Genomic DNA, 22,193 nt, shown 5'->3' with positions numbered 1-22,193 from the left:
TTGGATGCCACCATTTTTCACGACACTGACAAACAATCATCTATGACCTGAGCCTCCAATTTAGCAGCCTAGAAAGAGATCATTTCACAAACACTAGCACAGAGAGTCACAGGAAGAACATCTGTTCACATTCAGAGCAAGAGCCAAACAGGAAGGGGTAATTTCTCCTCTACCTATGCAACATATACTTTTGTTAGAAAATTCCAATATGGGAGTCGTTCTGTAAGGGGCCACCTAGTTGCACTTGGCAAAAGGTTGAGCAAATGATGGTATTCTAGGCACTTGCATGTGCAAATGACTCTTAAAAGAACATCAACTAGTGAGAAACTATATACCAAGATCTGATGGCGCATAAATAAGACAGTGAAGTTTGGGTGCAGTACAGAGGTATGTATGTAAATTATAGACTAATTTACATGCTGTTGAGCACATATGGCTGGTGCGAGTGATCACTTCTTACATTTAAGCACATTCTCAGCCACCTATACTAGTATTCTATAAAGAAGAAGGCGCCTACTTTTCATTATGGAAAAAGGCTGAAACAGGTTCCATAAAAAGCATCTTTAGTAGGAATCCTATTATAGAATTAACCTTTATCCCCAGATTCTATATATAGCACTGAGACTTTGGCACCAGAAATTGGATGCAGATCTATGATGCATGTGCATTTTAATCAGCTAACAAACTATTAACTAGCAATTAAATTATTGCAGTTAATGGGTAATTGGAATTTGCCTGCACGCTATACTATAACCCCTTGCACAACTCAAAAAGGGGAGGGGGAGGAGCATTCCACAAAGCTGTGCGCAGGGTTATAGAATAGTCCCATTTTTGCACCCAAATGCCAGAAATTGGGTGCTACTAACGTTTTCAATGTCCGCTGTATCCTTTATTTATCTCATATAAATTCTTCTAGGGCTTCAGACATGCCATTAGGTGCCAAACATTTCTATGGTCACCGATCAAACTTTCAGCCATGGCTTCCTCACTAGCCCCATTTATATTATTTTTTCGCGTTTTTTCCTTTTTTATCAAAGTGCTAAGTGCTATAATTTAACTTAATAACTTATTTCTTATATAAGCTTAAAACTTATCATAACTTAGTTAACTTATCTTAATTCAGTCTTTTTTCATGTTATCATCGGGAAGGGACCTGTCATTCGACATGTTTCGCCTCTTGGCTGTTTCCAGAAAAGTCCCCCCTTTTCAAACTTATTACTATACAGATCGGGATGGTACGAATAAGTTTGAAAAGGGGGGACTTTTCTTGAAACAGCCAAGAGGCGAAACATGTCGAATGACAGGTCCCTTCCCGATGATAATATGAGAAAAGACTGAATTAAGATAAGTTAACTAAGCTATGATAAGTTTTAAGCTTATATAAGAAATAAGTTATTAAGTTAAATTATAGCACTTAGCACTTTGATAAAAAAGAAAAAAACGTGAAAAAATAATATAAATGGGGCTAGTGAGGAAGCCATGGCTGAAAGTTTGATCGGTGACTATAGAAATGTTTGGCACCTAATGGCATGTCTGAAGCCCTAGAAGAATTTATACGAGATAAATAAAGGATACAACGGACATTGAAAACGTTAGTGGCTACGCATTCATCAATGTCTTACTTTTGACTGGGGGTTGGGTGCTGGCATTTATATCAGGTTTCAGCTAGTGTAAATACTGGCGCCCAACTATGGGCACAGGGGTTGGCTCTAAGAGTTATTCTATAAAACAGCACTCAACCAGAGTGCTCAGTGGCGATTTTTCTGTGCAAGTTATAGAATGCCTCCTATATGTGCAAAATGCTACATTAAAATGAATATTACAGAATTAGTCCTCAAGGCTGGACAGCGGTCAATGCTTCTCTGCACTAGTAAACAAGCCCTGTGCAAATACACTTTGTTTAACCTGTTCTGTGTCAAGGTGAAAGAATCTGTAACACTGAGCACTGAGGTCAGGTAAATATGGACAAGGGTTATTCATTAGAATGAATCTACAGAAAATCTTTAGAAAATGAAATGCACCAGAAAATAGCTGGTTTACCCTATCCATACACAGAGCTCCATGGTGCCGTATCTAGAACCACATCTTACATCTGACTTCAAGAGGACCCCAAGCACAACGCAGCATCTTGGCAGCTAGCTTTTACTCATGCAAAATATAATGGAATATTTTAACGTAACACCTCACATACACACAACTCACTTACTAAACAATGCAACATTTGTGAATCAAACTGTGTTGGCGTACAGCCACATCAACTTTCACCTTCATATGTAGGATGTCGCCTTCATGGGCTGGCCACCCTCTTAGGATCAGGCCTGTCCTGGTATCCAGCAGCACAATAAATCCAGAGGAATATCCTGCCACAACACTGCGGCCACTTGGACTCACTGTCAGATAACGGATTAACCCAGCATTCATGTTACTTGCCAGTTTGAACTCATGCTGTTAAAAAAAAGCAGATTTCTGAATGTTAAATAATAAAATGTAGACTTAAAGCTGGCCTAATGGACCCCCTAACCCATATAGAGAATTTTATACAGCCTGTGATTTCTATATACCCATTGTTATATGCTACAAACCTGATTAGTTTGTGATATCTTTTATTGGACCAATATAAAAATAATCTAAAAGATAGCATACTATATGGAGCTATGAAACCCACACAGGTCCCTTTCTCTGAGACTTCGCATATAAATAAGAACATAAGAATAGCCTTACTGGGTCAGACCAATGGTCCATTAAGCCCAGTAGCCCGTTCTCCCGGTGGCCAATCCAGGTCACTAGTACCTGGCCAAAACCCAAAGAGTAGCAACATTTCATGCTACCGATCCAGGGCAAGCAGAGGCTTCCCCCATGTCTTAATAACAGGCTATGGTCTTTTCCTCCAGGAATTTGTCCAAACCTTTCTTAAAACCAGCTACGCTATCCGCTTTTACCACAACCTCTGGCAAATGTTTGTAATTCAAAGTATTTTGCTGCAAATGATTCCACAGAATACTGACTGTCATGCAGAGGAACCTGCAGTGACTTCCTAGTTCAGATCCTTCACTTCTTGAATCAAGGCACTGTACAATGGTGACATCTACCAGTCAGATGTAAGGTGCAACATTGCAGCGTTATATTGAGAACTGCTGCTGCCATGACTGGACTGGAATGGGAGGGGGATGCAAACAAGTAGAAAATCCCCATATAGTTGAAAATGAAGGTCACAGTGCCAAATTCCATCCCCGAGTCAAAAAAAAAAAAAAAGAAACAGCGGGGTCTTGAAATCACATAAGCAGCAGAAGAAATTGCTGTTGCTGTTCACTAACTACCAAATTCAGCTAAAGGCAAGAAATGGGGAGGGGAGTCTAATACACAGTGAAAAAATATTCCCCCCATTTCCCTGAAAATCCTTTCTGTGGTTTCTCTACAAATGCACAGAAATTAAGGGCAAACAAAGAAAAACACAGCCTAGTGAAAGCACAGGCTTTGGGGTCGCTACCAGCAGACTGCAATTCCCCAGAAAACAACTGGCTCAGTACTGACAGATGTTCAGGCAATCTCATTAGATTTAGTAGATGTTGAGAGTTATGCAACTTGATGGCATAATTTGCAGGTTCCAATTTGGTGTCAGGCTTTTTGAAATCAGGTGGGATCTTCTCCATATGATGGAAAAGAACAACAGAAAAAGACAACACAATCTTGGATAAAAAGCAACATCCTAAAATCAATGGTGCTTTTATGACTAGCAGCTGGGATAGATCCTTGCAGTGTGTACAGGAATAACTGGGCAGGCTGGAGGGCCAACTGGCCTTTTTCTGCTGTCTACTGTTATGTTACTATTTTCCCCCTGCAGAAGAGAGCGGGTCCTGTTACAATGTTAAGATAAAACTCATAGAATAATAGCTGATAGATGATCAGGAGATACTAGGTAGCACAAATACCGTATATACTCAAATATAAACTGACCCGAATATGAACCAAGGTAACCTTTTTTCCCCCCCAAAAAGGAGGAAAAAAGGTTGACTCAAATATAAATTGGGGGAGGGGGGTAATATTTAAGTACAGTGCCTTACCTTGCCAGGCTCTGCACCCTGTTCCTCCCCCCTTCCTTCCCTGCTCTGCCAGGCTCTGCATCCAGCCCCTTCACTGACTCCCCTGCCCGTCTCTGCACCCAGCCCCCTCCCTCCCTGCCCAGTTCTGTACCTTGTCCCCCCACTCCCTCCCAATGCCGTGCAGGCCTCCATCAGGCCTGCTGTAAGTTTTCGTGGTCCAGCAGTGGGCCGAGACAGCAGGGATCCCTCCCCACCTCCTATCCCAGCTGATTCTGAGAATTTTTACCTCCTTCCCGCCTCCCCCAAGTACATTTAGAATTTGTGGTGGTCAGTAGCGAACTTGTGGCAGCCAATCAGCTAGCGGCTCTGCAAGGACAGGAGTGAAGGAAAGTTGCTCCTGCCACAGTTCACCGCTGGACCACCAGGGATTCTAAAAGTACACAGGGGAGGCGGGAAGGAGGTAAACATTCTCAAAATCGGCTGAGACAGGAAGTGGGAGGGATCCCTGCTGTTCCGGCCCACCGCTGGACTACCAGGGATTTAAAAGGAACACTGGGGAGGGGAAAGGAGGTAAATGTTATTAGAGTCGGCCAGGACAGGAGACAGAAGGGATCCTTCCTATCCTGGCCCACCGCTGAACCACCTGTCTCATGGTAGGCCCCACAGAGCCCTGCAACAGGTTCAGGAGGTGGGTGGGTCAGTGCAGACCTAAATATAAACTTAGACCCCCATTTTTGGGCCCAAAAATCTTGGTTTATATTCAAGTATATACGGTACATGAACATGGTTTAAATGTTAACCATGAGCACTTTGGATTTTCTTTTTTTATTGGGGAGGGGTTTTAATGTACAGTATAGTATAATTGTTATATTTAAGGAAGTGTTCTAATACTTTTAATGTTATAATATTTTTGTATCTATGTTTTTCTTTGATGCATTTGAATTTTATTCTTTTCAATAGGAGAGTTATTCTGTTATGTATGGTAGCTTTTAAGTTTTTTTCATGTAAAAGTGAAATATAAATGTCTGCAATTAAATTAAATCTGAATTGCATGTACTTTTCTATTCCAAAATATAATGAAAGTGAAACTGAAAAATTGTGCAACAGCAGTCAAGGAAGGGTGACAGATCTTAATTAATTCACTTACAACCGGCTCATTTTGCCCTGAAAGCTAGTTAAGAAATGTACTGCCAGTTCAATTAAAAGTATCACCTTGTATTTCTTATTAACTTGTATTTCCATGTAATGATTACATTAAACATCCAATCTGTTCTTTGTAGGTTCTATGAAAGAGATGAAATTTCACATGAATATAGAAACAGTGACCAAGTGATTTGGTTATATAAACCCATTAATACTCATATATTGTGAACAATGAAGATGCTGGTGTGTTGAGATCCTATAGAATGTTCCAGGGGAAGAAGATACCTGTAGTCCTGGTTTCCGGTGATCTATAAATCGCAGGACAGAATCTGCACTCCCAAATGTTACGCTGCAGTATGGAGAAGGCATGGTGGCAACAGCTGTAATTGGGGTCTTGCTGTCTGCAGGTTCATATGTAGAGAGAGTTTTACCTTTTAAAAATTAAAAAAAAAAAAACACAAAACTTATATAAGAAAGCAGCACTACAGAATTGCACAAATAGTACACATAATCCACTTCAAAACCAATGGTGCTGCCACCTAGGACCCTAAATAATGTTCAGAGGAGTGGGAACTGCTCTTTCTGCATTTCAGCAGCTTCTGCATCATTACTGCAAGTTAGAACAAGTGATGGATGATACTGCCTATTTCTTTCCTCGCCACGGTTAATCCTAAGAAGCCAAAAGGACAGATTTAAGGCACTGATGAGACTAAAAACAGCTAGTAGAATGCATATAATGTTGATCTGTTTATACATTACACAGACAGCCCAGAGCATACCAACCATGAGAAAATGAGGATGGAAAAGCAGTCGTTTAGATTTCCAGTCTGTAGAGCCAGTATGTGACTATCAATGGAAACAATCTGAATGGTATTTGTTAACAGATCATTCCATGCCTTATTTCACATTAGAGAGGACCTTGACTCCTCACTAAACTGTGTGTTGACCCTGCTTCTTTTTCAAGGAGCGCTCACCCTGACCCATTACATCTATCAGATAGAGAAGGTACAGCTGCGGTGCTTATTAGATTTTGAAAGGATATAAGTTCAGTATGCCATCTCCAGAGAGAAACAATCTCTCCTCCCCTCAGATATGTCATTTTGCTCTTACCTGTAAACTGGTCCCAGACATGGACTGCACCATCACAGCTCACAATGTTTTGAACAGCCTCCAACTGGCCGACGTAGAATACAGATTTTCTATGCTCAGTATAGGTGAACCGAGCTTCAATCTCTCTCATGCCATCACCATAGTTGTATAAAGGCCAAAGACGGACAGTTTTATCTTTGCTGCCACTCAGGAAGAAGTCCTCGCCGTTTAATGGCATGACACTTTTGATGGAGCCCGAGTGTCCCACAAAGCTTTGTAGCTTGATCTGATGGAAGTGGAAATGCGCCTCACGTTGACTCACACCTATCTCATATTGCCAGTATGCCAGCCAATTTCCACACAGCATATGAGCACTCCTAGGCAAGTCCTGTTTCAGAGTGTTATCATCATAGCCAGGAGGAAATATATCAGCACCTGCAATGAGAGCTGTTGAGCTACTTCGGTCCGGCTGAATGTCATCAGGTACCTGAATACGGTTCCCAACTAAGACACTTCCAAAAGTGCCAGATTGGTTTTCAGCTTCGTGAGTGGTGTAAGGAGTGCTCGATAATGGCGACGAGAATCCTGGATCATGATTGGACAGTTGTAAGGTGTTTGGAGTCATGCTCTCCTGGTACGCGGTTGTCATTTTCCAGAGCAGCTCATGGTTTGGAACAATCCTCCGCATTGCAACATCTCCTTAAATTTAAAAAAATAATAATAAAAACACACACATCAAAACATTAAGCCCTAGAAACATAAATGCTCATGCCCATTAGCACATTAATATTTTTATTCTTTTCTGCATTTACCCCGAGACATATACTGGTGAAACATTTCCTTTGTTCTGAAGCAGTTCTGAAAGTGAAGATACTTACTTGTAGCAGGTGTTCTCAGAGGACAGCAGGTATAAATTTTCATATGTTGGTGACGTCGTCCACAGAAGTCGGTACTGACATTGCCAAATGCACTGTCATGCACTGTCAATTCAAAACTTTAGGCAGTGTCCACACCACCTAATGTCGGCACACATCTGATTGGCTTGCTCAAGCTGATCTGTAGGAAGTGTTAGGTCCCTTTAAAAATCTTCTTAGGTAGTGTCAGAGTAATCTCCGGATATGTCATCATAGGGGAGGGAGTATTTAGAGCTTCAGAGTTAGTTAGCCGCTTCTCTTTTACGATACGGGTAGTTGGTATGCTGTGCATTGTCAAATAGTAGGTAAGATCTTTAAAAATAACTATGGGGGAAAGTTTTGATATATTTCTTATTCCCATTTTCAGTCTTTTAATCATGTGCTTTGTTTGCGTTCTTCTTTGCTTTCAGGTCCCCGTGTCGCCTTGACAAAGAATTCGAAACGCGTTGACATTCGGGGAAATAGTTTGCAGCTGAATACTAAGTTGAAAGCTAAGTACATTCAATATGAATAAGTTAAAGTACTAAAGTTATAATATATAAAAAATAAAAAATATAAATTCTTAAAACAATATTTATATAACTGAAAAAAAGTAAGGAGGAGGAGGTACCACGGGGCAAATGAAGAATTTACCCTTTCAAACTATGCTGTTTGGAGGGCCGTCTGATACCCCTAAGGACCTCTGTTAATCTCCCAGTGGATAACAATTAAGTACCTGTTGCGGCAATGGGCACACAGAACCAACAACTCAGTAAAAAAGCTAAGAAGTCAACTAGAGGTGGGTGGGTTGTAAGAATTTATGCCTGCTGTCCTCGGAGAATACTTGCTAAAGCTAACTAACTTTGTTTTCTCTGAGGCAAGCAGGCATCATATTTTCACATGTGGGACTCCCAAGCTGCCAGGATCGTGTAAGAACATAAGAACTTAAGAATTGCCACTGCTGGGTCAGACCAGTGGTCCATCACACCCAGCAGTCTGCTCATGCGGCAGCCCCCGGGTCAAAGACCTGTGCCCTAACTGAGACCAGCCCTACCTGCGTTCGTTCTGGTTCAGCAGGAACTTGTCCAACCTTGTCTTGAATCCCTGGAGGGTGAAGTCTATATGCCTTACGACAAAGACGAAGACCACTTATAACAGACTCCGGGAGAGCATTCCAGTTCTTTACCACTCTCTGGGTAAAGAAGAACTTCCTTACATTTGTACGGAATCTATCCCCTTTTAATTTCAGAGAGTGCCCTCTCGTTCTCTCTACCTTGGAGAGGGTGAACAACCTGTCTTTATCTACTAAGTCTATTCCCTTCATTATCTTGAATCCCTTCATTATCATGTCTCCTCTTTTCAAGGGAGAAAAGGCCCAGATTCCCTAATCTCTCACTGTATGGCAACTCCTCCAACCCCTTAACCATTTTAGTCACTCTTCTCTGGACCCTTTTGAATAGTACCATGTCCTTTTTCATGTACGGTGACCAGTGCTGGATGCAGTATTCCAGGTGAGGGCGTACCATGGCCCGGTACAGCGGCATGATAACCTTCACCGATCTGTTTGTGATCCCCTTCTTAATCATTCCTAGCATGTCTCTAGAAGAAATTACTAATTTACAAATTGTATTCTTATTCCATTTATCATACAGCTACCTGTAGACTTCTTAACATATAGCAGCTACATGTATAAGAGAATTTTTGTATGGACCTTCAGAATGCAGATGGGCAATCAATACTTCCAACTGCTAAACTCTGTCGGTCTAGCTTTTATTGAAGTTATCTATAAATTTATTTCTTCATATCTAAAATTTTTAAAATATGTTTTTGCAACTACTAATATAAAAATCAATTTCAAGCACTTAGCTGCGAATTCTGTTTTTTTCTTTTCTTATCATAACCACCTCTCCCGACATACATGTTTCAAATGAAACTCTCTTCAGGGTCAAGGGAGTTGAAAACATAGAATGATAAAACTCTTACTGTCATAGCTTCTGATAAATATATAAATATTGGGCATCAGATGTTTATAACCAACTTATTAAATTATTGTGTCAAGATAGTACAATGCCACACACGTACTGATTGTGGGAGCTTTTATCTGGATCCCTCTGGCTCATCTATGTTGAGATAAGGGGGAAGGGGGGTAGAGGAGACAGGGGAGGGGTTCACTTGAAAGTGTGGGAGCGTGGGGTTGGGTAGCGGCAGGGTGGTCACGTTGGGATTTTTAGTGCAGGAGAGAGTGGGCATCTCTCCTGCTGTGTGTGTGTGAGGGGGGCATTGGGCTGAAGCGGGGTTGTCGTGTCAGGGATTTTAGTGCAGCAGAAGAAAGTGGGCATCTCTCCTGCTGCAAGGGCCGGTCAAATGGAACCATGCCGACCACAATGCAGAGCAGGGTTGTGTGACCTGATTCTCAATCAACACTTAAATGTTTCCTAAGGCTGGGTTGAAGCATGCATAGACAACTTTAAAGCCTGTGAAGACTGCATATGCAATAGCTCCAAAAGCTCTTGTTTAAGATTAGCCCAGGTTGCCTCCTAGAGAGCCAACATCTACACTGAAGAGACCTTGGTGTGGAAGCAGTCTACAATGCTGGTTGTCTGGGCGTGGGAGACCTTGGTGTCGAGACACGCCCGAGAGGAGATATGACCTACAGCAATGGAGAGTAATCTACAGTGCGTCAACACTTACTATGCATCGAGGAGGTAGACAACTGGGAAGACGCTGTGCCAAACCTAGAAGGGGAGGAATGTTCACGCTTCTTAGCTTTCTTACATGAAGCATCCACCAATCTTGAGGCATGAACAAAGACAATGTCGAGTCCTGTCTCTGCAGAGTGCCTGATGTTCGATGTTCTTTACGCAGCATCTGTGCACACAGTGTCAATATCGGTGCCAGTGCAGGTTGGGCGTCAAGCGTCAAATCTTCTGCCATGCTCAATGTCAAACCAAAAAGTTTATCACATTGGATTTGTTGGGCTTTCAGTGACTTCTTTTGCATACACAGAGTTCAAAGCAAATGTCCCAATGTTCAGGACCTAGACACTGAACATACCAATTATGTGGGTCCGAGCTTAAACTGGTGAGATTAATCAAGTACAATTGAACCACTCAGCACCCTCTTTGACATGAAGGGAAAAATGGCCAATGCAAAGTCAAAAGGCTCAATGGCCTGGGATGCTTGAGTGAAAAGTGTACCAAAAAACGTTGATGCTTCCTATGTCAAAAAAGGGCTTTGAAGTGGCCCAAAGGCCAAAAATCAAAAAGCTGACATAATTTAATCAAACAAACAAAATACTGGAAAAAAAATAAAAACAAAAAATTACGAAGAAAACAACAATAAAATAATATTGGGAAGACACAAAAATGACTTCAAAGTTTGACGTGCTGAGGAGACACTAAAAACTTAGAACTGCAGAAAACATAGAACTGTTGGTCCCACGTGCCGATGTTGGGCAGGAAGGCACAGTGCACTTGGCAATGTCCGTACTGGGTTCCGCAGATGACATCACCCATATATGAGATTATGATGCCTGCTTGTTCTCGGTGAAAGTATTTTTTGGGGAATCTCTAGCATTCTCAAACACATTTTGCCAGGAATCTTCACTCCTCTACCACGCCTGGTTAGAAGAAGTGACTACTGCTTTCACTCAAGGCATGTTTCATGATGATGCCCAGATCATTCCTTTATTCGCTAAAGAAAATTTAGTACCTATGAGAAAAGAGAAGGGAATGTAGGTAGCATAGGCCATCTCAGGATTATACACTTTCTCCAGCTCCTCCAGCACAGAGAGGTCAACAGTCAATACTGTCCCATCTAAGCAACGGAGTTCCACCAACAATGGCTCAGAACAGCTCAAAATTTCTGAATTCAATCCCTATGAGTAAGAACAAGAAAGTAATGAATAAGATTTATCCTGATTGCCAAGAATCCCAGCGCAGTAACCTTGGGGCTTATTCCCACAAACTACAATGCTGCCAGACATATACAAAGTCTGCCCTAATTTAAAGGCAGCTTTTAGAAAGAACATACAAATTGAAATTGACATGTCTAGGTTAAGATGTGCCAAATTACAGTAGTATATTAGAAAAGACCTGCCAATAAAAAGCCTCTTCTAAAATAGATGCAGGAATGAATATGTATGTGTCGACTACATTTAACACGCCCCTCCCTTACCATTTTGCAATTGTCAACATTTAAATGATTAAGAGGAAATGTCCCCTAATTCTTCCTGTAGTGTACTGCCCAAAGTGAACACTTTTACAAAACCTAGGCATGCCCAGGAGCAGGTATGAATCTAAATGGTGATCTTGGTGCTTACAGACATGCATTCCCCTTCTGAAAAGGCACATACACAAGTTTATTTTGTCCCGGCCCTAGTCTCGCCCTAACCAACTGCCCCCCCCCCCCCTACCATTTGCACATGTAAATCCTGGCTTTCTACAATTATTGGATATGCATGTGTAAATGCCAGTATTTACACCTGCAAATTGCATAAAAGGCTTCTAAAATAACTTCCTTAAAACATGGTGAAGTTAACAACTAACAGTGAACTATTTATACCTATTTCCAGTGACTATTTCTACTCTGTCTAGTGAGCACAGAAGCAAATGAGAAAGTGTTTTATGCTTGGTAATTAGGCTCCTGGGTTTGCTACTGTATGTTAAGGGCTATATAGTGTAAAATGAGAATTTGCTTGATCATGTGAAAAGAACAGGTTTTGTCTGTTTTAGTTTTTGCCTTGATCCTGTATGCTTTATATTCTTGTTTCAAGTTCTTGAACTTAAATTGCATAAATGTAAAACAAAACATATTTGAGAATACATCAGACCTGGTCATGGGCTTGCTGAAGAAGTGAGAAGGGGCTGAAGAACATCTGTAAGGTCTCATTCAGGTGCTGCTGCACCATCTCAGTTCCAATTCGTAAACAGATCAAGGCAATGAGGTTGCAGCTTTTCACACACAGAGCAATCCGAGCCTGGGAACCACTAGGGAAACTGAATAGATGACATCGGTTATTCTCTCTAATTCCCACGTTACACCTCAGAGTTCTGTCTCATAACCCAACATCCTCTACAACAGCAGCGACATGTTAGCCAGAACCCAAGCTCTCCGGCAGAATGTCCTAGCAGGACTAGCCTGGGACTCAGGAGCAAGTGTTTCCTCAAACACTGCTTGCTGGAGACTCCAGCAGTGCCATGTATGTGAGCTTTCCTTTTGATTTGGCAATTTTCTCCTGTACCTTTAAAGTTTCAGAATAAACAGGGGAAAACAACACCACAACCACAAATATGCACAAAACAGAGTGGAATTGTCCAGAAGAAAATGATGTGCACTAAAAAGTGTCTTCCAATATGTCTGATGATTTGAAGATCTTTATTGTTCAAACATCAATAAAACACATTCGATGAATGTGTTTTATTGATGTTTGAACAATAAAGATCTTCAAATCACCAGACATATTGGAGGACACTTCTTTAGTGCACATCATTTCCAGGTCACTTTTAACCAACTTCTGATAGACTATGTCACTATACACCCTCATTCACAATTAAATGAGGTGGGTTGGGTTTTTTTTTTTAAATATTCCACCATCTCAGCTCAACCACTGCAACAGCAACTTGGTTAAACAGGAACATGAGTTTGGCCACTAGGTGTCACTATTACACAATAACAATTCCTATTCTTTCCCCCACTCTCTCACCAGGGCTGTGAATGCTCCTGCTGCAGCATCCTCAACCCTTGATGTATGAAAGTTTTAATAGAAAGTTTCTTGATTCCAAATACTGTACATGAAAAGAAAAACACACCAAAGCACCGTTCACTCCTTCAGAATAAAGATAATATATACAGTTTATTGTATTCAGGATTACCTGGTGATGGGAGAGGTTAAGAAACCCAAAACAGGCAGGAGGACTTCTTGGTTGATTTTGGGGAGAATGTCCATCAGTGTAGTGTCCGAGAGGTAAACAATGATCCTCTGCATTACAGACACAGCTGCCAGTAATGCAGCTTCTTTCCGGCTGTTTAATCGGCCACCACTGCTTGGGGAAACCTAGAGAACCAGAGTGAGAAAACGTTTTTGGAAGTACTGTTTAAGCACCAAGCACCCATCTCAAACAAGTACAGGTCGTAACAAAGTACAGCAGCAGCAAATGGATTGGTGTGCATCTCTGAGGGGAGGGAATAAGGTTTTTTCTTCATGTCTTGCTGAGCACCTTCAAAACTGGGCAAATGAATGGTTAAGGAAAAGTGAATTGAAACCTAAGGATGAGCAATTGATAGCTGCTTGGGACAGCGGATTATGGATCAGATGGTTCATAGCAAGGGGAAAGGGACTTGTATATCGCCTTTTTGTAGTTATACAGCCACACTCAAAGCTGTTTATATATATACAGGTACTTATTTTGTAACTAGGACAATGGAGGATTAAGCGACTTGCCCAGGGTCACAAGGAACAGGCTAGGGACTCGATCTCGCAACCTCTGGGTACAAAGGCAGCAGCTCATCACCAGGCCATGCCTCACCTCCAAGCACAGAAAAAACTGATACAAAATCTACAGATGTCTTCCATAAAAGAGATAGAAACAGTCAATGAGCTCATAGATAGATGGCTGTGGAGTTTTTGATGGCAGAAAATTTCTATACAGAAAAAGATGAGGGTTGCCAGATTTCCTCTATTATTTAAGAGGACACCTGGTCCTGCCCCATTCTGCCCCCACACGAACCTCCCCAAGATTGGGACTGCATCTGGAGGGTATATGTGCCTGCGTGGACATCAATGTGATGATGTCATATGCATGTGTATGAAGTCATCGCATCGACGTCCACGCACGCGCAGATGCTCGCCAGACGCAGTCCTGAGGTCGGGGACTTCCAAAACCCAGACAAGCTGCCAGGCTCTGGAAATCCCTCCAGGCACCCAGACAGTCCTCTAAAAAGAGAACATGTCCGGGTTTTCCAGGGCATCTGGTAACCCTAAATAAGATAACACATCTCATCAATTGGAAACTTGTAAACATTACAATATTGGTGTATCAAAAAAGTACAGGGATCACAACCCCAAAAGCATTATAGATGCCAGGAAATCAAAGGAAAAAAATCTCTAGAAAGGCATTAATCAAAGATGTCAGTTCCAAGTGATTATTCTGCAAGTCAGATGGAGAGAAAGGAGATTCTCAAATATCAAGGAATGCAGTGAGAGATCAAGAAAATGTAGCTGAAAGATACAAAGATATGTTCCAGATTACAAGGAATTTTCAAGCACATCTGGATAAATTGCCTATAAACGTCATGTTATAACTCCAGAAGGACACTCTCTTAAGCATAATGCAAGTACTATGGCAGGCATTAGCAAAAAATCTGAGAGACCGAGAGATCAATCTCCACATACCCTGGTTTAGGAATGAAGTTCATTACTGTCATGTTATGTGCAAAGCTAATCAATCTGGAAATTTGGCCTCATTAGATGACAACTGAGTTGTGTTCCGAAGAATGTGCAGACACCAAGATAGGGTCTAAGGACAGTTTGAGAAGGTAATCCAGTTCTAAGTTCTGCTCGGCCAGTGATTCAGAAATCCATTCCTACTGCTGCTGCTCTCGACTCTTTGGCTTTTGCTATCCCCCAACTCCGCTCCTCTGAGCTCCTTGTCATACATATTCCACTTCTTTGGCCAACATCCTTTCTCTTCCCTCTCAGATGCCTTCAGGCCTACCACATTTGCTTAAGCCCTGGCTCTCTTACCTTATGTTTATCAAAGCGGTTAACAACATAATCCAATCAAAGTAATAAAAAGAACTCCATTTAAAAATAGGAAGACAAAACAAAAATAAATTGAGTAATATACATCTCTATAATACAAAATATATAATATAATCTTAAGTTTTGAAGGTGCTCAGCAAGACAGTTGAAAATAATGGGCCTTTAAATGTCTTTTAAAAAATTTGAGAAATATTCTTCCTGTCTCAGTTCTACAGGTAAACTATTCCATAAAACTGGAACCAAATTTAAAAATGCACAATTTCTAGTTGAGGCAAGATGAGCCTTTGATATATGAGGTATAGCTATTCTGTTATCGTTCAGTGATCTTAATAATTGCCTAGGCGCATAGAATAACACTAACCCTCTCTTTTACAAACGCATAGCATAGGTTTTAGCGCCGGCAGCGGCGGGAACTTCTCCAACACTCATAGGAATTCTACGAGTGTCGGAGCAGTTACCGCCGCTGCCGGTGCTAAAACCCACGCTATGAGTTCATAAAAGAGGGGGGAAGTTAGAAAGATATGAAGGCTGTAATTCAAATAATGCTCTATGTGCTAACATCAAGATCTAAAATTTAATCCTTTTGGTAGCCAATGGAATTTCAAATACAAGGGAGTCACATTATCTCTAATATGTACATTACCTAACAACCTGACTCCTGGCACTGCAGTATTTCTTCTTAGCTTGTAAGAGGTCATTCTGTCTAGCAACTTCCTCTCATCTCTGTCTCCAGAAGTACCATCTCTTAGCGCTCATTCTTCTATGCCAGCAGCACCAAGACATACCCTGAGCTTACACTCCTTTTCTATATAAGAACATATCTGTTCCTTCTCTATTAAACAAGTGCTTCCTGTGTCCCTATGTTTCTGATTTGCAGGGCTGTCTTCCATGGGCTGGAGAAGCCCCAGGAAGTTTCACAGTGTAGTAAGGCAACCCTGCAATAAGCTCTTTATTTTTGGCTTGCCGTGCATACAAACACCATTTACTCCCCCTGGTGTCCATTTCAATTTTTAGTGAGTTCATGTGACTTTTTTTTTTCAAAAACTACTATTTTTCAACAAATCTACGTTTTGCTTGCTTTAATTTAAAATCTTAATATTTCTATGAAACATCAAGCATCCCATAACAGCGGACACACAAATCTATATAATAAACAAGCAGAAACTTGCAAACAAAGGTAGAAATTAAATTACATCCCACACTGACCTTGTTCTCTCCTCCTGGAACAAGAATCACATGGCTGGTCATGCTGACCACATGAGCACTATATGGCAGCCATAAGCCAATGCACACATCATATTATTTAGATTGTTACTTTTTTGTCATAAAATGCTATTTTCTTTCATCAGATTAAAGTTTTTACGCTTTCATAAAGCACCTCAACTATGTATGTGCAGAGATTTATTTAATGTATGCCTCTTTTTCTTTATTTGAAGTATTTGCTATTCTGCCATTCCTCCCCCCCCCAAAAAAAAAAAAAAAGAAGAAGAAAAGCTTCATAGTGAGTTACAATTCCAGTGACAAACAACGTTTTTAACAACAAAACATTAGACAGCAAGGAAACAACCGACAGTACAATATAACCCTGAAAGGAAGAGAACCAATAGAACAGTATCGTAATTAGAGAATGACACGGTGAAAAAATTGGTCCCCATCACCGCCCCGTCCCCGTCTCACCATCCTCTGCACCGCCCCGTCACCGCCATTCCCTTCACCGCCCCGTCACCGCCACTGCCACCCCATTCACCGCCCCGTCACCGCCACTGCAACCCCATTCACCGCCCCGTCACCGCTGCATACATAAAAGCCTCAAACGGGTACGATTTTATATACTTTTCTAATATCTCCCCTATGTATCTGCCATTGCCCCCCCCTGTGTCCATATACCATCCCCATGGCATGTCCCCTTTTTGTCTCTGTCCCTATGCCCCATGCACATAATTTCCCCTCTTTCTGTTTCCTTCCTGTGTCCAGATTTCCCCTATCTTCCTCTTCCATACCAGTGTGTCTCTTCTTTTCAACCCCATCTAGCTTTTTTCCCTCTTTCTTCCCCCCCCCCTGCTTCTAGCATCTGGCTCACCTGCCTGTCCTTCCCTTTCTTTCCTGCTGTGGGTTTTTCTTTCCGTTTTCATCACCTTGGCCCAGAATCCTTTTCCCTTTCACTCCCTCCTTACAGTCTGAGCCGGGAACACGGGTGATCGCACGGTCCTCGCAGCCCCCACCCGCCTGCCCAATCGATCCTAGTGTTTAGCCAGCTCTCTCCCTTCTCCTCACCTTAATTTGCAGGCTTTCTTTTTCAGCGACCTGCACGCTTTCCCAAAGAGCCGCACACGCGCGGCTGCTCAGTGTTCAATCTTCTGCTCTGCTGCAACTTCCTGTTTCCGGTTGCGTCAGAGCAGAAGATCGAAACTGAGCAGCAGCGGCTCTTTGATAGCGTGCGGGTCGCCGAAAAAGAAAATCTACAAACTAAGGTGAGGAGAAGGGAGAGAGCTGGCTAAACACTAGAATCGATTGGGCAGGCGGGTGTGAGCTGCGGGGACCGCGCGATCCTTCATGCCTCACTGCGGGGACAAGACCCATTCACCGCCCCGCGGGCGGTGAATGGCCTTGTCCCCGTCACCTCTGCGACTGCTAGTTTTCTTCCCCGTTTTCGGCGGTGACCCGCGGCTAAAATGCGGTGGCCGCGGGTAAACCGCCACCATGTCATTCTCTAATCGTAATCAACAAGATCAATGTATTCTCTACGTTTTTGAGGAGAGTAAGTCAACAGTCATAAAGACTGCATGCTGTTATCAGTGGTCACCCAAAGATAAAAATGTTGTTCTTATCAAGCATGTAGGCTAGCGAGAAACAGAAAAAAAATTCCACAACATAAAATGGGTTCCCCCTTATACATTTGGCAATATGAACAGAATGAGAGATACAGTGAAAGCACACATTCCTTCCCCTCTCCTATCTCCAGTACTGACCAGGTAACTGATGTATGGAAGGTACTGATAGGTGAGGACAGGTTCTCCGTAAAGGTGAGCCACATGCATCAGACAGTCCAGAACAGCTTTGGACAACTGGTCCCCCAGCACCAGCCTCTTTTGATAAATGTTTCTGTTTAAGGGAAAGCTCTCATTTCCACTTGGCACAAACTGATGCCTATGGGGACCTGTGAAGAAAAAAATAATCCCCAAAACTTTAAAATAACTCAGTTCCATGATAGAAATTATTTGCAGGGGTATTATGGATTGGGGGTGATGGGAACATCCTATAATTAAAATTGGTGCTTCCTTTGGTCATTTCACACTTTTATCAGTGAAGATATGTGATCTCGTGGCCCAAGTTACATAATTTAAAAATGCCTGAGACTAAATTCCCTTATAGGAAACTGATCTGTATCGGTAGCATGGAATATTGCTACTCCTTGGGTTTGGGACAAGTACTGGTCCCCGTGAGAATGGGCTACTGGACTTCATGGACCATTGATCTGACCCAGTAAGGCTATTCTTATGTTCTTATCTGCTGTGTCACTTTGGCACCTGGTGCCTCTAGTTGTTTCATCATTCCTGCTAAGAAACCACTTCTGAAGGGTCATTTACTTCAGAAGGACTGGCATATCTATTCACAAAAGTTCTCATCATTTTATCAAGTTTTTACCAAGTTTTATTTAAAATTTGATATACCGCCAAAAAAGTTGTCTAAGTGGTGTACAGGATCATAATATAAAATTTATAAAATCATTGGGGAGACATAATTAAGACAAAACAGTCATAAACAAATTGGAACAGGAGGGACAGGGGGAGAAATACAATTCGCAGTAGGACAGAAGAACAAAAAAGGGTTAATACAATTGGTGGGGAATATGCTCTTCCTTCTTTTGTATTGGTCTGAAGATAGGGATAAATCACTCCTTCAGGATATTTTGTGCTCCACACTCTTATCACCAAAAATGCATATAGGTTACTGCATATAGGCTTCCGTCGAGATATGGAGATATGACCAGGTATTAAATCTACTCCTGAGTTAAATACTATTACAATAACGACACAAGGCGATCATTATAATAATTACAGTAAATGATATATAAAAAGTAGAGATTAAAAGAAAAAAGAATTTGATATTATATTAATAATAAAAGAGTTTAAAGGACCGATGAAAGCTCACATGAAAGTTATACGCCGGGACGTGTTCTAGTGGCAGTACAACTGTGAGCGCTTGAGATCCATAATAAATCTCTTATTTAATTTCATGAAAGGTGTATTGAGAATTGTGGCTTTGGCAGTAGCCTATATGCATTTCTGAAGATAAGGATTACAAATCATAAGTTTCCTTGAATAGGAATGTTTTAAAATTTGCTTTGAATTGATCAGTTCGTGTCTTTTCCCAAAGGTGCAGGGGTAGAGAGTTCCAAAGTGTAGGAGTGGTGACTGAGAAGATCCTCTTTCTGGTGGTATCGTAAAAGAGATGGCAAAGAGAAGGAATATTTAGGAGATGTTGGTTACTGGATCAGAAGGTCCTAGAAGAGCAGTATGGAATGAGTAATCTGTCAATAAATCCTGGGGCGTGTATCATTATTGTCTTGAATGTGAGCAGTAAGATTTTGTAAGTGATTCTATGGGTAATTGGTAACCAATGGGATTTTATTAGGAGTGGAGTAACATCGTCAAACTTTTTTGCTCTGTATATTAATTTGACTGCAGTGTTTTGGATGATTTGTAACCTTCTAAGCTCTTTTTGGGTTATTCCTTGATATAGGGAATTACAGTAATCAAGTTGCGAGATCGCCAAGGAGTGCAATAGAATGTTAAGAGATGAGGGTTCTAATAGGGTGGTGACTGATCAGATCATTCGTAGTTTGTAAACTTTTTTTGAATCACAGAGCTTATCTGTGGGTGGAAAGTTAATTTATCATCTATAACATCAAGAATCTTAGCATTCACATCACATTAAGATCTTGCAATGATAAAAACATGCTTTTTTTTCTTCCTACCTACGCTATGGAACACTTTTGCACACTATCCTACAATCAGGGCTTTGTGGAAAGCTCATTTGTTTGCTCAAGTTTTTTTAGGGTGCTCTGGCACTTTGAGCACATAAAGCATTGCTTGGCCTTCTCTATCTTTGCTCTATTCCTTTCTTGTTGATATCTGTAGTTCTTTTTCTTTGATAGTTTATTTTATTTTTTAAACTGCTCTGTTTGGCACGGTCAGAAAAGCAGTATATGAAGTTTGCGTTAAACATTAAATTATTCAAAACATTTAACATCACTATGTGAAAAATAACAAGGAGAGGAGAAAAATGTTATTTGGACAATGCGGCTGTAATATAATGATTAAAACATAGAGCTGTGAATTACAGATCACAATTTATGCATAACTGTGTGATTAAGTCACACCCTCCCTTGGAGGATCTTAGCACTGGAAGCTTTGAAATCCCATCAGTCTTCTTCAGCAGCGCTGTGTGAACTGCAGGTGCTATATTATAGTAGGCTCAACTCATTTGTAGAGCTCCAAGTTGAAAATTAGGTTTTGTTGAATATTTATTGTTCTGTTATTCAGTGTCAAAAGAGTTAAAGAGTTATTTAGAAGGACCTGAAAAAAAAGATATTCAGTGCTTGAAGCCTACCCTTTACTCTCCCCTCCAGCATGTTGCCGGCCTCCTAGATACTGTATGTGGCATTATTTGGTTCTTCCAAGATATTCATGCCTGCTGAGAGCACAGGCCGGTCTGCCAACCTTGCTTTTACATGCCAACCTTGCTTTTATATTTTTTCCTCCCAGGAATGTACACAAATGGCATAAAGGTGGGGTACATAAGAACATAAGAAGTTGCCTCCGCTGGGTCAGACCAGAAGTCCATCGCGCCCAGCAGCCCGCAGTGGCCCATCAGGTCCATGACCTGTAAAGTGATTCTTTGTCCGAAACCCTTTATTCCCCTTTTCCCTTCTATCTATTAACCTTCATAGTCCTATCTCTACCCCTATCTGTATCCCTCAATCCCCGAGTCCTTCATGAATTTATCCAATCCCTCTTTGAAACCCCCGTAATGTACTCTGTCCTATCACATCCTCCGGAAGCACATTCAGGTCCCTCTGAGTGAAAAAGAATTTTCTAGCATTGGTTCTGAACCTGTCCCCTTTCAATTTCTCCGAGTGCCCCCTTGTTCTTGTGGTTCCCCATAGGCTGAAGAATCTGTCCCTCTCCACCTTCTCTATGCCTTTCACGATCTTGTATGTCTCTATCATGTCTTCTCCGAGTCTCTGCTTCTCCAGCCTTTCTAACCTGTCTGCATATGAAAGGTACTTTCCACTTGGCTTAATTAAGCTGGATCTCAATTGGTGCACTACTCTTACACCCACTGCTGGAGGTTTTGAACCTCCCTTAGCAAAATATTCCACCCCAAGATGTATAGGGGATATAGCTCTCATCTCCCAAGTCTGTGAAAATTTGACTTGTCCTTCTCTATGGTGAGGGGACAATGACGACTGCTCTGTTCTACCTGGCACGAGACACAACTGGCAGCAGTAATGAAACCACCTCCCAGCGCAGGCAAAAATCAATAACAGAAATCAGACGTGGGATAAAACAGAATCGTTTCAAGCAAATTAGTGAAGGAAAAGCCAGAAATCAGCTGGGAAATAAAAATGTACTACCACTATTGATTATTTCTATAACGCTACCAGGCACATGCAGCACTGTACATTAAACACACAATAGATGGTCCCTGCTCGCAAAAACTTATAATCTAATCATAACCGACAGACACACAGGACAAAAAGGGGGGAATCTAATACCTGTTGCTCATGTGGGGAGTAAGAAGGGGGCTGATGGGATGGCAGGGATAGGGGACTAATATGTGGTAGGATTAAGATTTAAATGCAGTCTCAAAATAATAATAATTTTATTCTTATATACTACCATACCAAAAAAGTTCTAGGTGGTTCACAACAAGGTGAGCTAATACATGGGATGCAGATAAAATACAAATTAGAATAATGGACTTAAAAACAGATAAAGACAGAAAGCATTTACAATATAATGCAGAAAATACCGGCATGGCAGGGAAAGAAATAATACATAGAACAGATAAAATACATCAAGTTGAATATAAGGAACTTGATTGAAAAAATGACGCAGAATGCATTAAGAATGTGAGGTTACAGACTTATCAGATGAGCAGAGTTTCCAAGACAGAGCATAGGGGGTAATAGAGGAAGAGAGATACTGAGGAGTCACAGAGAGAATACACTTGAAGGTCAATAAGAGAAGTTTGAATTCG

General features: G+C 41.3%; 1 protein-coding gene across 6 annotated transcripts in view; it reads right to left on the bottom strand.

The window, feature by feature from the left end:
- WDR81 (WD repeat domain 81) overlaps positions 1–22,193 on the bottom strand; it is a 64,822-nt gene that overhangs the window by 5,747 nt on the left and 36,882 nt on the right. For 5 of the 6 annotated variants that reach the window (XM_033921498.1, XM_033921496.1, XM_033921500.1 and 2 more), the window contains 7 exons: positions 17,897–18,084; positions 13,039–13,220; positions 11,997–12,162; positions 10,877–11,042; positions 6,294–6,971; positions 5,469–5,614; positions 2,266–2,445 (listed from right to left, as the gene is read on the bottom strand). In XM_033921498.1, the coding sequence (XP_033777389.1) occupies positions 2,266–2,445; positions 5,469–5,614; positions 6,294–6,971; positions 10,877–11,042; positions 11,997–12,162; positions 13,039–13,220; positions 17,897–18,084 (1,706 nt within the window). The remainder of the gene's footprint in view (positions 1–2,265; positions 2,446–5,468; positions 5,615–6,293; positions 6,972–10,876; positions 11,043–11,996; positions 12,163–13,038; positions 13,221–17,896; positions 18,085–22,193) is intronic. The other variant, XM_033921499.1, reaches the window with a different exon arrangement.

The sequence above is a fragment of the Geotrypetes seraphini genome, chromosome 15, assembly GCF_902459505.1.
Source record: "Geotrypetes seraphini chromosome 15, aGeoSer1.1, whole genome shotgun sequence".
NCBI lineage: Eukaryota > Metazoa > Chordata > Amphibia > Gymnophiona > Dermophiidae > Geotrypetes > Geotrypetes seraphini.
Note: the sequence above shows the minus strand (reverse complement) of the source record. Positions and strands in the feature narration are given on the sequence as shown.